Here is a 16014-nt window from a genome sequence, read left to right as displayed (position 1 = left end):
ATGGCATCACTATCTTGTGGTATGATGTAATTCAAGTATTCTTTGCCCTACTGAGATTCAAGACGCTTCTCATATTTCACCTTGAAACGCTTAACTGGGTTGAGCAGCCCTTCACCCAGACTACTTGGTCCAAGTTAAACACCTGGATCTACTTCCTATCCAGACAGTCTCTTTCCGTCTCTTTTGGTGCAGGTGCTCATTATCACCTAATTAGGATCTGATCAGTGAAACACACAACTGTTGTCCAGCACCAGAGGAGCCATGCAGTCCCAGACTGAAATAGTGGTGAAGAACCACTGATCAGTGGGCAGGGCAGATTGTTGGAAATTTGAGTGGACCGCATATGTGTGCGTGTGTGTGTGTGCGTGTATGTGTGTGTGTGTGTGTGTGTGTGTGTGTGTGTGTGTGTGTGTGTGTGTGTGTGTGTGTGTGTGTTTATGAGCAATCTCTTTGTGCCATGAGGAGGAGGAGGGGGTGGAGTACAGGCAGCAAGAATGTGTTCAATATTAGAGAAGGGGAGGCTCTACGCTCAATTTGTCTGCCTACTGAAACTCTGCTTTAAAGTTGTCATCGTTAAGAGCACCAAGCAGGGAGAGGGGGAGAGAGAGAGAGAGAGAGAGAGAGAGAGAGAGAGAGAGAGAGAGAGAGAGAGAGAGGCACATCTGAGAGAGACAGCCTCTTAGAGCTCTGAGGCAGAAGTGATGGATTCAACTCACCACAAAGTCATCTAAAGTGCCAAAGGCAGCGCACTACCTGCCCTTTACTCAGGAGACTAGCTCAAGTTCATATTGTCTCTGAAGACTATTTGCAACTTTTCCTCGCGACAGTCCGGAAGTCAACCTTGTGCTGGGCACACGTCAATCTTTTTTGATTTAACAATAACCTTCAAAGCACGTTTACCTGTCCGCTGCTGGAATGGACTGAGCTGACAGAGAGTGAGTAACCAGACGGGGTTAAAGACCAGGAGGACAAAGGCATCTCACTTGGGATGACTTTCGATCAAGAGGAACTACAATTGGCTCAGCCACAAGAGCAAGACAGCTGAGGGAGTCTCATCAATACGCTTCAGTTATCTTGTAAGCTTGAAGTCATTTATTTTGTTTTGATGAATGAAGTTCCCAAAAAGTCGAAATGTGTTCTACTTTTCTTGTCACCTGCGTTGATAAATTGTGCAGGTATGAAACAAAGGAACAAGTTACTTGCCAATTATAAGTGAAGTGAACTCAAAAGGCTGCGTTGTTAAGTCTCGTGTAATTTACTTGGGAACCAGAAAATTGCTATTTGATGATGTCAAACTTGTCACTTGGCTGACTTCGACTGAATTGGTTGAGGGAGTTAATTCAGCGCAGGGGGATGATGGAGAGCAGGCGCGAAAGGCTAAGTGCCTCCTCACTATAAATGCGCTCTCCAAGTCAAACTAAATGATTAGAATGTCAAGACTGATGCTATGTCATCCATGTATATTGCCGTAGATCAAAAAGTTTGAACGTTTCCATTTATTGTATTTTACATTTCATTGAAAATCTTATATTTAGCAGTGTGCAAATTCAGGATGTCCCCCTGGAGCTCAAGAGGATATGGAGGCAGGAGCTTGAATCCTGTCTTTGTTTCTGTTGCCAGGGTAGTGTTTGGATAATAGGGCTTTGAGGTAGAACTTAACAAAACAGTTCAGGAGACCCTGAACTCTCCCAAATTAACTCAAATGACCTCGGACAAAGTATGAATGAGCAGCAAGCGATGTCCCATTACAACCGAGAATTGAACTGTGGAGGTTGATGAAGCTCATCATGCTCCAAATATGTTTGCAGGAAGATTTACAAGTAATGGGAAAAAGTGAGGTAACTGTTCAAGTCATAAAATGGTGATAATCACCTTCAACATGCCCAAGCTTTGGAAAGAGGAGGGAGGACGGGGGCTGAACAGTTAGTAGGTGTCCTGCAGGAGACAGACATTACTCAGCAGAGTTGATGCCAGTTTGAAAATGCTGCACAGTAGTCCTGTAAAGTGAAGGCTTCATTTCGGCTACTGAAGAATAAGTGCTGCTGTGCGGTTGCGTCGAGGTCACAAAGTAAGTGGGACACAGGTAACAAAACGGCTGGGGCTGTATGTTGTGTCTAGGTGTGGCAGCACGGACAAATGACAGAGAGGTCCTGCATCGCCAAGGTCTAAGTCTCTCTCCATGTGTGCATGGCCACTCACTCTAATGAGGTGACTAAGAATGTGAGGAATGCTATGCTCAAGCCGAAATGAGAGGGACGAGGGTGAGAGACATCAGCCAGTCAGGGAGAGGTTGCCCAGCTTCTAATTAATATGAGTATGACCAAATGGGTTGGAGTGCGGCACCGGTCAGAGGTACATTGACCTCACTGCTGCACTTTTCCTATTATGCTTGATTTCACATTGAGTGGAATTATCCAAGAGCAGCTGCCAATCAAATAAGGAAAGGGAAGCTTTTCACTGCACTTTGATCGTTCATCTTTCAATCCTTAGCTGTGCAGGCAGTCTTCAGTTCAGCATATTGTGCTTCTCAACACCAGCTAATTATAACTACGAGTGTCCACTCAACAGCACCTTGTTAAACCGAATTGATTTTTGTACACTCATGATGATGAGGCTTTTTAACAACAAAGAGGATTTGGTTTTTCTGTTGTTCCCTCTGGCAGACTGGATGGGTTAATAACAGGCTGCCTCAGACGAGGTAGATGACTCTCTCTGGTCCCCGGGAGACTGAGCGCAGCAAGAGTTGTCATTTTAAAAACGGCTTTTAAAGGGAAAAGAAAAGCACACAGCGTGCACACTCATTGTACACGCATTTCCTTACAAGCTGCAAATATTTTTCACCTCAGCTTTGAAGTGAGACTGAAGAGCATGAGAATCCCGACTAACAACGACCGCTATGGGACACCTACGCAGCAGGGGAAACTCAAACAGCATTTCACAGAGACAGCTCATGTTCCAGGGGGAGACACCAGTCAAATATAGTCGTGGGTGCATTGCAGAGGACAGGCTGCACTAACTTCCATTCTATTTAGATGCGGGCTTACTCTGAAGATTCTACTTAGACTGCACAGGTCTTTGTGCTCCTTTCCAAAATATCCTCCTGTTTGGATTTTTTTGAAATACCTTTTTTCCTTTGTTTAAAAGACTTTTTAAAGACTCACCAGTGAGAGCATTTTCTTCATCGCAATCTTCTCAGTCATATATGGCCCACCGTAAACATGTATGCTAGCTCTATCATGACATGTAGTATATGCATTCATAACTGCAATATTTAATACTAAAAGTAAATATATCCATGTAGAAATGTAATAATAAGAACAAATAGGTGAAATAAAGAGAGGCAGTGACTGATTACTGCAGAAAGAACATGGTGGTGGTGATCCTTGCTCTCATCTCAGTCAGCAGTACGAAAGACATTGCTGAATATATAGGAGTACATTTGCTCATGCTAAACTTGATTGTACTGTCACAACTACATCAACTAACCAAAAGCAAACAGAAAGGAGTGGTTAATGGAAAAAGAAAATTGGTCGATCTTCGTCAGCAGTGAAAAAGACGTCATCTAATCTACAAGGTTTGAAAGAAGAAAAGCACCAGAGAGAGGAGGCTAAACAGAAACTGAAATGAGGCATACGGGAATTACACAGAATGAAACAGATCTTTTGTGATCTCACTGCCGATTGGAATCACACTCTTCCTTTTCTTCCCTGTTCCCTCAGGCTTGGTGAGTTGGAAAAGTCTCATGGATACCCCTTCAATGGTCCTACTGGGGCTCCTTCTTGTTTATGGGCTAGTCTGTCAGATTCAGGGGATCGTCTCAGATAGCCACAGCTTTACGGGAGCCCAAGAATTTGAGAGTAGCGACGATGGTCCGGAGAGAGAATTTCTCTATGCAGGGAGGAGCAAACGCGCGCCTGTTGACCAGCCGCAGGACAAATGCTCGTACACTTTTATCGTGCCACAGCAAAAAGTGACAGGGGCTATCTGTGTCAACTCCAAGGAGCCAGAGGCCACGCTGGAGAATCGGGTTCATAAGCAGGAGTTAGAGCTACTGAATGTGGAGCTGCAGAAACAGAAAAGGCAGATCGAGACTCTCCAGCAATTGGTAGAAGTGGACGGAGGCATTGTTAATGAAGTTAAGCTTCTGAGGAAAGAAAGCCGAAACATGAATTCCAGAGTCACGCAATTGTACATGCAACTCCTTCATGAGATCATCAGGAAGAGAGACAATGCCCTCGAATTAGCTCAGGTGGAGAACAGAATACTGAACCAAACTTCAGAGATGCAACAACTTACCAGTCGCTACAAAGACTTGGAGCACAAGTACCAGCACTTGGCCTCTTTGGCCACCAACCAGTCAACTCTTATTGCCCTGCTGGAGGAGCAGTGTCAGGGTCAGGGTCGACCTCCTCTCCGACCCGTCCCCGTGCCACAGCCACGGCCTCAGCCACCTCGACCATCACCACCTCTGAACAAGCCTTACCACCCACAAGTTCTTCCTCGGATCAACAAGCCACTCAGCAATGAGATACAGAGTGATCAGAAGTCTCTACCGCCTCCGACGATGCCTACCATCATACACAACCCTTCCTCCACTGACAAACCCTCTGGTAAGTCAAGCCGGATGTATAAAATATGTCGATTTTTTTCCCCTTTTTTTTTCCAAACAAATCTTTTAAAAAATGGAAACATTTGTCTTAATGTGGCCATTAAATTGAAAAACGATACGTGGGTCATGCTCCACTTTCTTCACTGACTTCTCGGTAGAACAGTGGCTCAGTACCGACGCTTGCAGGAATCGATTCCTCCAATATTTTGCGGGCTTGTTCCGTGTTCATTGCATCCTAAATTGTTTTTCAATGAAGATGCTTTTGCCAGATTAATCAAATTGCATCTATCCATCCATTCATTCTCTTGACTGCATGTCCTCAATTACGTGCATATTCTCCCATGTGCTTGAATCAGGAAAGGAATGCTGCTGCCCACTTTTTTTAGCTGTGCAGATTCTGCCATTGACTTAATTGTGCCACTTCCGCACCTTCATGAAATGTGCACATTCTGGGTGGAGCGACCTTGAAATGAGGGCATTCCTTCACAAATCTGTCAGTAAGCACATTCTCCATGAGACTTAAGCATCTTTTGACTTCGGCGCTCTGGAGGGTCTACTAACGCCTCTCGAAGATAAAACCTAATAAATAACTTTGAAACTGCCACTGACGGTGAGTGATGACTGTCACAACGCAGGGTGGGTCAGGGAACAACTGCCCTGTATAAGCTCAACATAATAACACAATTATTACCACAGAACAGAGGTGGGCATTCCGTCAGTCTGTCACTCTTTCCGTCAGTATTTCAGGCCGATCCATTTCGGGACCCAGCCTATCCCTTGTCGGCGTCAGTCAATCAGCATCGAGAATGTAATTTCCACATCACACACAGGCGATGCACAAACCGACATGCGGCCAAATAAAGGAAAATAAGTAAATCAATAAAAACAACGGAGATAGGCATTTTCATCTTAAAGCTGCACTGCAAAACAATCCAAATTCGAAGAAGGCTATCCTTTTATGACTGCTTTTTTACTCCCGAACGAAGTGATTTGAATAGGGCTTTTTTGTTGGACATAAAAAAAAAAAAAAATTTTAAACTATGTCTGAGTTTTCCATTCATTAATATATTGACACTTTTTAGTCAGTTTCAAGTTATTTCAGCTGCATTTATTTCTTCCTCAACAGAACAAAATCTTATTTTGTCCCTGTGTGTAAATTTCTCAATAAGATGATTCATTAAACTTTTATATTGGATACAATTAAATATTCAGTCTTGAAATGTTCCAAATTTTACATTTCTGTCACTATTTTGATAATCTAGTAATCATTTTGAGCTGTTGCTTTATTTAAAATTGTCCAGATCGTCTTATTTCAGCGAGTCAACAGGAATTATTCTCTGATTGCTGTAGTCTTTTGTGTTGAATTCAAATCAGACATTTGCAAACATCTGTTTTGACGTTGGAAAACGATGACCGATCCTGTAACTGAAAGGTACAACATCAAAGCCTTTCGTGTGATATTGCTTAGTTGTTGTTTAGTTGTTTTATTTATTTAAACACAAAACAACCTTCCAAATACACACCAATAAATTAATTATTTGATTTCTGTCATCCTTGACGAAAGCTGATGGAATATCTTCGGTGTTGAATCAAAATAAGACATTTGCTTTTACTTTGGAAAAAATTATTTTGCCCATTTTCCAACATGGGACTGACGATCACAGAATCATAACCAATTTATGGAATCATACCAATTTACTGAATCATAACCACTTCATGGAAAAAAACGAGTCAATTTGATCTGTTCTGGAAAAAAAACCAACAAACAGCAGCCATAGTACAAATTACCTGTCATTGACTGTCATTGGAGTTGAACCTCAAACAAGCTCAGAAATGTATAGCAAACTACTGTATCCAAAAGTGATTCTTCGTCTCACACACACACACACACACACACACACACACACACACACACACACACACGCACACAAACTCCACTACCACGATAAGGTGAAAACTCAAGGAGAAGATTCCTACTATAACAAGGTCAAATTGAAATACTTTTCAGTAGAGTTACAAAAAAAATATCAAGTTTCAATAACTAGTGTGTTGAATTACACACTAATTTACCGGTAAATAGATAGGTTCTTTCTTTATCAAATTAAAAGGGGTCACATTGTGCTGTGCTAAAAGTAATCTTAGGTTTAATAACAGCAGAGGGAAAAGATATGAAAAAAAAAACACAGTTCATAGCACGTGTTGCTTCATGTTTTACAACTCTGTTTCACAAACAAACTATTCAGTAACAGACTCAGTTTTGGAAAGAAGCATGTTGAAGCTTTGTAAAGTGCTTCCGAAAAATCAATCATTTTTCTAACCTTGAAAATGTTTTGGTGATAGCACTGACAGTGTCACAAAGAGCTGGGAGTAACTGAGAAATCCAGAACGGAGCAATGGAAAAAAACAAAAAAAAGCCAAGGCGTGAGATACCAGGAGGCAATGATGTCATTTGTTCCACTTGCACCAGGCACGAATCAAGTCATGTGTTCCCCCAAAGAACGGGATTTATCAAGTAGAAAAACATGGAAGGATCATTTTTTTGCCTTCTAGCAGCCCTACAAACACATTCTTGTAAATGAATTACTGGACTATGTGAGATAATGAATCAAGACATTATATGGCCAGTGTTCAGAGTATGAAAGCTGCAGTACAATTGTGACATCATCTTAGCAGGATTAAAGCAGATAGAAGAGGGTGATTTATTGCCTCTTACATGGCATGTTGAATCGTCCTCCAAAATGTTCACGCATCCGACCCTTACTGTATATATGCCTCCTTATGACCCGTGATTTTTGCTGTCAACATTGTATTTGGGTACCTCATTTGTGGTGCCAGATGGCACACTGCCCAAGTGCTTAAACACTTTCACACTCAATTAGGGGAGCCTGTTTTACTATTCTTTGCAAATGAAGTGTATGATAAGAAGAGTTGTTTCTTAAAAAAAAAAAAAAAAAAAAAAAAAACATACATATATACACACACACACACACACACACACACACACACACACACACACACACACACATACTTTAATTCTGACAATATAAATATGATATTTAAAAATGGAAACATTTTCTTATTTATAATGCTCAGTGGTAGAGTGAGTGGTCATTTCCCAACCCAGAGGTTGGTGGTTCGATCCCCGACAATGTCAAAGTGTCCTTGAGCAAGATACTCAACCCTCAGTTGCTCCCGATGTTGCGTTATCGGTAGGTGGATGAGGTAAGAGTGTAGAGTGCTAGACCCCAGGTAGAAAAGCGCTATGTAAGTGAGAACCCATTTACCATTACTTTCAATCCTATTTAGAAGAAATGAATAGAATAAAACTGGAATATTTCATGAGACATTAAAATGCATGCGAATGTGTTGAACACTATTTTTCCAATATTATATTCATCTATTCTTTCAAAACCCAAACATGAAAAAAAAAGTTCAGGAACAAAAGATAATCTTCATATTAGGAGGAATACAACATTGCTGCACTGTGAGGGAATACGAGGAGTGAAACATTTGCTGCTGCTTCATCATTCCACTGTCAGGGTTCCCTTTGCCCTCATGCCAGTGTTTCCTTTGGCTCCACAACCAGCAACTATGAGACGGTGAAGCCAAAGTCAATTTTACTGTTAAAATGAGTAGCACGTTGTTGAGAGATGGGATTCCCTTTGTCAGAATCCAAAATCTATTTGTGGTTTTCTTCGGAGATGCTGTTCAAGTCGTTGACAGGGCTTTCTAGACAAATTATTACCTGCTTGACATCGTGCCATGTTTCTATCCAGGTCCATTTAGAGACTGCCTGCAGGCTCTGGAAGAAGGCCACACCAACAGCGGCATGTACTTGTTAAAACCAGAGAATGCCAACCGTCTGATGCAGGTGTGGTGTGACCAGAGACATGACCCAGGCGGCTGGACCGTAATCCAGAGGAGAGTGGACGGCTCTGTCAACTTTTTCAGGAACTGGGAGACATACAAGGTAGCAAGCACCACCTCACACCAAACTGAGCAGCGCAGCACAGTTACAAGAGCAAGTGGCGGCTTGTGTTGGACTGAAACGAACCAGATGTGAACAAACAATGAACTGACAATTATTTAACTCTTAGCAAAGTGCCTCATGTAGCGCTTGTGCAAACCATTGCAAAGCACATATGACTCATTGATCCCATCTACATCTGCTGGTCTTTAGGAATTTTCCTCACATTTCATCTCATAAAAAAAAAAAAAAATCTAAATGTTACCATATCTGACCACTGGTTGTGTAAGTTTTCAAAACTTTGGAATTCCCTGGGAGGAAATCTATTTTGTTTAAGAACAGGCAAGATTTGTTTACCAGCAAATCACAAGGTTCTAATTAAACAAAAGGAAGAAACAGACCTTTCCAAGACCAAATATTTTAACCTCCTGAGATCAGAAATTGCATTCATATGCTCATCAGAACGAGTGTTGTGTGATTCGAAGCATGTGCCGGGCAGGGTCCGGTGCAGAACAGTGAGCTTTACGACTGATGCTAGAGCAAAACATTAAGACACACTGGATTATGTGCCTTGCTTTGTTTTCGCTAACACAATAACCGCAAACACTTACTGAACTCTCCACGCGATGACTCATATGCTCCATTTACAATGATGGTTATCTAAGATAAACAACTTCAGAGAAGAGTTCACTTCATAATTAGCTTCAGAAAACAACCTATCCTGAAATATCACTTTGATAAATGGGATGTTTAAAGCTTCCTACGTGAGAATTTCATCATCACACTGATGTTTTTCTTCTACATTTCACAGCAAGGGTTTGGAAATATCGATGGGGAGTACTGGCTCGGTCTGGAAAATATTTACTGGCTGACGAATCAGGGAAACTACAAGCTGCTGGTAACTCTGGAGGACTGGTCTGGCAGGAAGGTGTTTGCCGAGTATGCCAGCTTCAGAGTGGAGCCTGAGGCTGACTTCTATAAGCTACGAGTGGGTCGCTACCATGGCAATGCCGGCGACTCCCTCACCTGGCACAATGGGAAACAATTCACAACACTGGACAGAGACCACGATGCATATACAGGTACAAAGGATTACGCAACTCATTTCCGATCATCTTTATTTCTATAGCGCTTTCACAACAAATAACGTATTCCGTTTCATGTTCGCAAATGTTTGTACTCTATGGACTGGGTTAACTCTCCACATTCTCTCCAGGTAATTGTGCTCACTACCAGAAGGGAGGCTGGTGGTACAACTCTTGTGCCCATTCCAATTTGAATGGCGTTTGGTACAGAGGAGGCCACTACCGGAGCCGTTATCAAGATGGAGTCTACTGGGCAGAGTTCAGAGGAGGAGCTTATTCACTTAAGAGAGTGATCATGATGATTCGTCCAAACGCAAACACTTTTCACTAGTTTTTTAATGCTATTAAAAAAAAAAAAAACATGCTGCATTTTCATGCAGCAAAACGCCTAGTTTCAAAGATGAACAGCGGCTTTATTACCACCGTGCTATCCCATATTCATTGTATTGGCATTGGTACATTGCTCAGGTACATTAGTGTAGTTCTTTTTATGTTCCCACCCATCTGAGAGAAATACTTTCAAGAAGACATGCCGCATTTCCATCACGGTCACAGGAAGCTGAACATCAAAGCGATTTGCCTGCTTGTTCACTCGCAAGCCATGAAAGTGACATACTGTAAAGACTCTGGTGGCCATGATGTGGTTTATTCCTTGAATGTTAACCATGGTGTGACAGAAAATACAAGTTGATCCATCCATATAGGAGTTTTCTTTACCACTTGTCCTCATTAGGGTCGCGGGTGAGCTGAAGCCCAGCCCAGCTCGCTGGGATCATGAGGCTAGCTTGGTACATTCTCGGCTGGCTGTTGGCTAATCGCAGAGCACATATAGATCAACAGCCAATGACATTGTCACATATTGAGGATTCAGGCTTCAATTCGTCTGACATGCATGTCCTTGGTATGTGAGTGGAAGCTGGGGAAAAGCACCTGGAGAAAACCCACGCAATCATCTCCCAAGGGAGCCTGACCGGAAAACCCAGGAGCTCCGGACTGCGAGACAGATGTGGTCATCACAACACCACAAGTTAAACGTGATTTAAAAATGACATTGAAAAGGGAAGCACTTCCGTTTAGTAGATTTGAGACGTTTTATTTTCTACATACATTATATCCAGTTGTATTATGCAGTATCAGACACAGGAAATGTATCCCATGACTATTTTTTTGAAGCTTCATTCGAAATAGCAGCGTATAATTCATCAGTGCAGTGAGATTATTTTTCTCCATAGAGTTGGTGCATCTCCCAAAGTCAAAACATGGTGTAAAAATATTACAATTTTCATGTTTCCTAATGTTTGACTTTTGATACCCAGAATGTTATTTACTTTTTAATTTTAATTCTTCAACTGCTTGAACAGTTTTCCACCAGTTTGTGCGTATGAATCAAGCATTGTATTTACTGTATAAATCGAGATGTTTGTTAATGTTAATTGAAACAGATGTGTGTTTGTAAATAAGATATTTGTAATATAATGTCGTAAATCCATTTATGGAATGAAAAAAAAAAGTAATAAAAATCTGTACAGATAACCCACCTCCTTATTTCATTAAAAAAACAGCCTAGACAATAGAGTGAATAATTTGAGGAAACTGGCGTGAATTCCACCCCTCTCGTCGTTTCGAGACGTCTTGATTTTGTGGACGTGGCCTGGGCTAAAGGAAAGATTTATGCAGAGGAAAAAGTTGATGAGTCTTCTGTGAGATTGACACTCATCACAGTATCACATTCTCCCAGGACTGACTGTGAGTACACTGACTCTAAGTGCTCCCACTCAACGATCATTGTTTGACGACATAACATTTTTCGGTGTACTTTTGATGACCGCCTCATATCGCTTGTTCAGTAATTATCCTTTGAAGGGCGATGAAGCTGAGTCTTACTTGTTACTTTACAGCGGTATAATAAAATCTGAAATAAGTAGAGTGGCCAGAGTTCCTACACAAATAAATCAATGCACGGGAAACACTCCTTGAGTTATTTCTTTTATTTACAGGCCTGTGAGCTAACCTTAATTTATCGTAGTTTGTGGCTTTTAATGATGCGATACTTGTATAATGGAAAACAGTTTCTGATAAAGCCTAATTACCACAGTAAAGCATAACAAACGTTTTATATTACAGAAGTAATTGCATCTTCACGATAAACATACTTTATAAGATAATCATGAGCAAAACGAGTACGTTTTGAGAATTCCTGTCAAAACCAAACGGAGCTCCGCAGTATAGATTTAGCAGGCTAGAAAAATGAGTAATGAAATGTGACAGGCTTGGCCCGTTCAAGTAATGCGTCTAGCAGACGTGTTCACTGTCAGCAAAACCGTCCTTCACTTGACCAAAAGTGTCAATGAGTTTTCCAAAGACAGCTGGAAAATGAACCCATGACTTCACAGTATTGGACAAACCCCATCATGTCATACTTGGATGCCCAACGCGAGGGTTTCCGAGTGAAAACAAATTGAGGATGAATTCCTGTGACAGACAACTTTACAGACAATTTGAGTTTTCTTAAGAGGCCACTTACCAAGAGAGCAAAAGTGACATTCACTGTTTAAGATCATTTCTCTGTATAAAATCTAACACCGCGTGGTTTAGGCTCGACAAAGGGTTAGTGTATGTTCCAATTCCGCGGTCGTAACATTTTACCGAAAAGCATTCCACTGCTTGCTGGAAGTGACAAAAAAAAAAAAGAAAAAGAAAAAAAAACTGTCATCCAAATGGTATTTGAGAGACCATCATAGAGCTTTGGTCAGCAACATGACTAGTTCAGTATCCGAGAACGCTCTGAATTTTCCTAGTCACCAACATCCAGTTCGCTTGATCCGATTTGTGGTCTCTCAAGGAGAATGGTTCATCGTCTCCATAAACAGAAACAACATGTTGCGTGTCTGACGACTCACCACCATGGAAAACCTTTGGCAAGGTTGGCCAGTGTAGACCCCACACCTCAACCAACATGGAAAACCAAGAGCTGACACAGTGCTAAGTCAGCAAAAAGACAACCGCATTTCCTGACTTGTCAAACCTGAACCTGAACATTCAAATTTCACATCTGCAAAAGTCCTTGAAATGCTCTAGAACCATTTTCCCTTGCCCTGTCAGATCTCTTAACATTCTTGTTTTGTGGTAACTCTTATCTTAGCCAGAGAAACCACCGAACAAATTGTTTGATTGAGACCTTTAAACGTTCATATTTCAAGCTAACACTGTAGGTACACATTTATTTCGAATAAAGAATTCAGCTGTGCATGAATGCTGAGAGATTCTATTCGGGGCCTAAAATAATTTAGGCTCACAAGCCTGGTTAAGGTGGCCGCAGAAGAGCGCTGAGCACATTTGCCTCAGTTCTGAGATTCTTGGGTTCAAATCTGGGGGTATTCTGGCTTCTTCTCGCATTCTAAAAACATGTTTCTTACGTTAATTCAAGACGAGACCATGCACTGAACTGGGGGGACGGGGTTGGGAGGTGGGTGTAGTATATAGCCCCCCCCCCACCCCCCCATTTCAGCCCTCGAGTAATTTATTTATTTATGTTTAAGAATATTTTAATCCTTTCATGTACCCTGTAACCTGATAACATGGTCCACTGCAGTGACCTCTGTCCCTAAAAGGGTTAAAAAAAACATGTACAAGTAAGTAGCCATTCTGTTCCAATACAATTTCCGTTTCCGTGTTTGTGCTGCATGGCGAGTCTTTCAGTTAATTGCGCAGTCAGGGCGCGTTCGGAAATAATCTCAGAACACGCGCTGGGTCACTCTGACCATTCAAAAACTTAGAGCGTTGCTCAAATTTGTCATTCGGCTATTCAGAGTGAAGTGCACCAAAAATGTCGCGAGGCACTTGGCATGAAAATAAAGCCCTCTAAACTGTTCAAAGGTGTGAATGTGAATATGAATGGTTGCTTGTTATAAAAAAAAAAGTATCAATCATCATACCAGAATTCCAGTGATTCTTTGCAAGGAAGTAGATGGCTGGGAATTTGGATCCAGTATTCCACCTGGAGTTACCTGGCTCCTACAATCTCCAAGACAAAATTAACATGCTCTTACAGTCTGTTGTGTAACAGCAGACTGTTATGTCACAGTAGAGTTGGGGTACATTGATTTGCCCTGACTACTGGAAGAGGAACTTGGGTTTTTATTACACGTTTTTTTGTGCAGCAAGTCTTGAGGTTTGCAAAATTTGAGGAATGCACCATTTGTACATTGTTGGCAAGGCCATGGCATCATCACCACGTCAATGCTAACCATTACAGTAATTTTCCGTTCTTGAACTTACCTTTAGAAAGGATAGGGTCAAGGTAAACCCGAAGTAAATACTGTATGGAGGGCTGAAGAAAATCAAGGACATCTTTTGTGATTTGATTTGACCCATTTAGTGTTGGCACAGGCATTAAGCACAGTTAAAATGAGCGGAAGAACTTAAAGCCAGCCTTTCAGGCTCCTTCAGGTGTTAAGTGTTTTGACGTCCACTACACCAAAAGTGCAGAGTTAAGGGGCTTTTCCTTCTGTGTCTTTCTCATTTTCCATCCTTATGAACCAGCGCCACAACTTCCATTTATAGTTGGTGCAACTGGTGTATAGAATTCAACCTGACACTGTTTCTCACTAGTTTTTATTGATGGCATTGTTCAATGCCAAAAGTCCAACTATGGTAAATTGACGCAGCGGTGATTTATGTGAACATTTGTCAGAGCATTGCTTAATGCAAGGTGGCATATACTTAATTGTAAAACAACTTAAATAGAAAAAAAAAAAAAACCAAACACTGCATGTGAAAAAGGTAAAAATCATATGCTTCCTTTCATTTCTAATGCACGCCTTTGCTGCTGTCAGATGATTGTGATGCATATGGGAGTTATTAAGGATGCCTGAAATTGGAAAAACATCATAATGCGGTGAAGCGTCTCTTCGGGAGAATAGTCATTTCATTGTTTAGTGGAACTTCAGAATTCCACTTTCTTCCCATTTTCCAAAGGCTCAGCATTTGAACTGATTTCCAACTCTGGATATGTGCGGCATCGTCTCGAGCCTAACAACCTTTGACCACTGTTCTCTGTTTGATGTTGTTCCAAAGCATCGTGCAGTTGTCGACGAACTCCTCTGCAGGAAACTTGAAAGAAGTCTCTCATGATGGTCACACTATGTTTTGCTTATAGTTGTATTCTTTAGAAGATGAGGATGAATGTACCGGTACTTGGTTATAAACTCTGAAATTTGTACCCATGTGCCCTTTTAAAGCTTTTAGCAGCTTTTGATGCCAAAGCTTTACTCGATGAAATTTTAATCAGAGATGGCGTAATGTGTCCCTCACCGCATTTTTGACACTGATTTAAAACTATCTTTACTTTTTTCCCTAGCACATCAGGTTTTTGAGGTTTTCTCCCTTTTTAAGTTTGATCATGCTTTCCCATGCTTTGTAATTTAGAGCTATGACGGTTCAGACAAAAAGAAATCCACTTATTGCTGAATCTAACCCTTCATTCATAAATATTACCAAATATATTACTCTTTTACCCATGATATTACTGTTCATTTTTTGTATTATGATGAAACTTACGTGCTAGAGAAATAAATGCGGGCAGATTCGGAATCGGCGAAAACTTAACTGACTGGTAGGAGTCAATTAAAAATGCGGAGTTGACAGACATCTGTCATGGATTCATATGATAAATGATAACTGCAATTATTTATTGTCGGTCCAGCCAAGGTAATCATGTCCCACTTGAATAAAATAATTTTTTTGATTAAAACTTGTCAGAGATAATAAAGAGACAGATTTCAATGAAACATAAATAAAAACAGATTTTCAATAATCTGCTTCTAATGAGTGCGTCCCACTGGCTGTTTATACACACAATGTTGTCCAACACATTTACAGCACAACACTAACGGCCTCCACTCCAGACCATTTCTAGTCAATGAGTCAAAATTACAGGAAACATGGATTAGTTCCAGTACAGAACAAATAGACTCTGTTTTAATAAAGGAAAATATGACCAAGGAGAAAGCTCTTACATCAGCAATATGATTCATTTTTCTTGGACTTTTACAGACAGTTCTTTTGTCAGGGAACTTTATAGAGCTTTGTTCAACATGTAATTTGACCAATAACGTACATGGTTAAGATCTTGCCGACTGTATCCTTACCTAGAATTTAAATGCTGTGTATTTGCAGCTCTAGAAGAAAAGATGGGTGCAATTGCCAACATAAAATGAAGTTGCAGACAGATGCATTCTTTCAACCAGAAATGTAAATTCTGATTTGCTTATAATGTATAATGTAATGGAAATGACATTGTTTCTTTTATCAATAAATATATAAATAAATATATATTTAAAAAAAATGTATAT

At 40.8% G+C, this 16014-nt stretch overlaps 1 protein-coding gene across 1 annotated transcript; it reads left to right on the top strand.

The window, feature by feature from the left end:
* The first annotated feature begins 562 nt into the window (after window positions 1–562).
* Window positions 563–9997, top strand: angptl2b (angiopoietin-like 2b). The gene is made up of 5 exons (XM_019862879.1): window positions 563–1076; window positions 3720–4610; window positions 8386–8579; window positions 9388–9658; window positions 9793–9997. The coding sequence occupies exons 2-5, from the start codon at window positions 3743–3745 to the stop codon at window positions 9990–9992; spliced, it is 1533 nt and encodes a 510-aa protein (XP_019718438.1). The 5' UTR covers window positions 563–1076; window positions 3720–3742; the 3' UTR covers window positions 9993–9997.
* The last annotated feature ends 6017 nt before the right edge of the window (window positions 9998–16014 follow it).

This window comes from Hippocampus comes, unplaced genomic scaffold, assembly GCF_001891065.2.
Source record: "Hippocampus comes isolate QL1 unplaced genomic scaffold, H_comes_QL1_v1.1 scaffold147, whole genome shotgun sequence".
NCBI classification, from domain to species: Eukaryota; Metazoa; Chordata; class Actinopteri; order Syngnathiformes; family Syngnathidae; genus Hippocampus; species Hippocampus comes.
This window is presented reverse-complemented; position numbering and strand designations above follow the sequence as displayed.

Excerpts from the sequence above, each read along its gene's own strand:
- angptl2b (XM_019862879.1), top strand. The coding sequence starts at position 3,743 with ATGGATACCCCTTCAATGGTCCTACTGGGGCTCCTTCTTGTTTATGGG. Across the intron at positions 8,580-9,387 it reads GGAACTGGGAGACATACAAG|CAAGGGTTTGGAAATATCGA; the intron begins GTAGCAAGCACC and ends TACATTTCACAG. Across the intron at positions 9,659-9,792 it reads AGACCACGATGCATATACAG|GTAATTGTGCTCACTACCAG; the intron begins GTACAAAGGATT and ends CATTCTCTCCAG.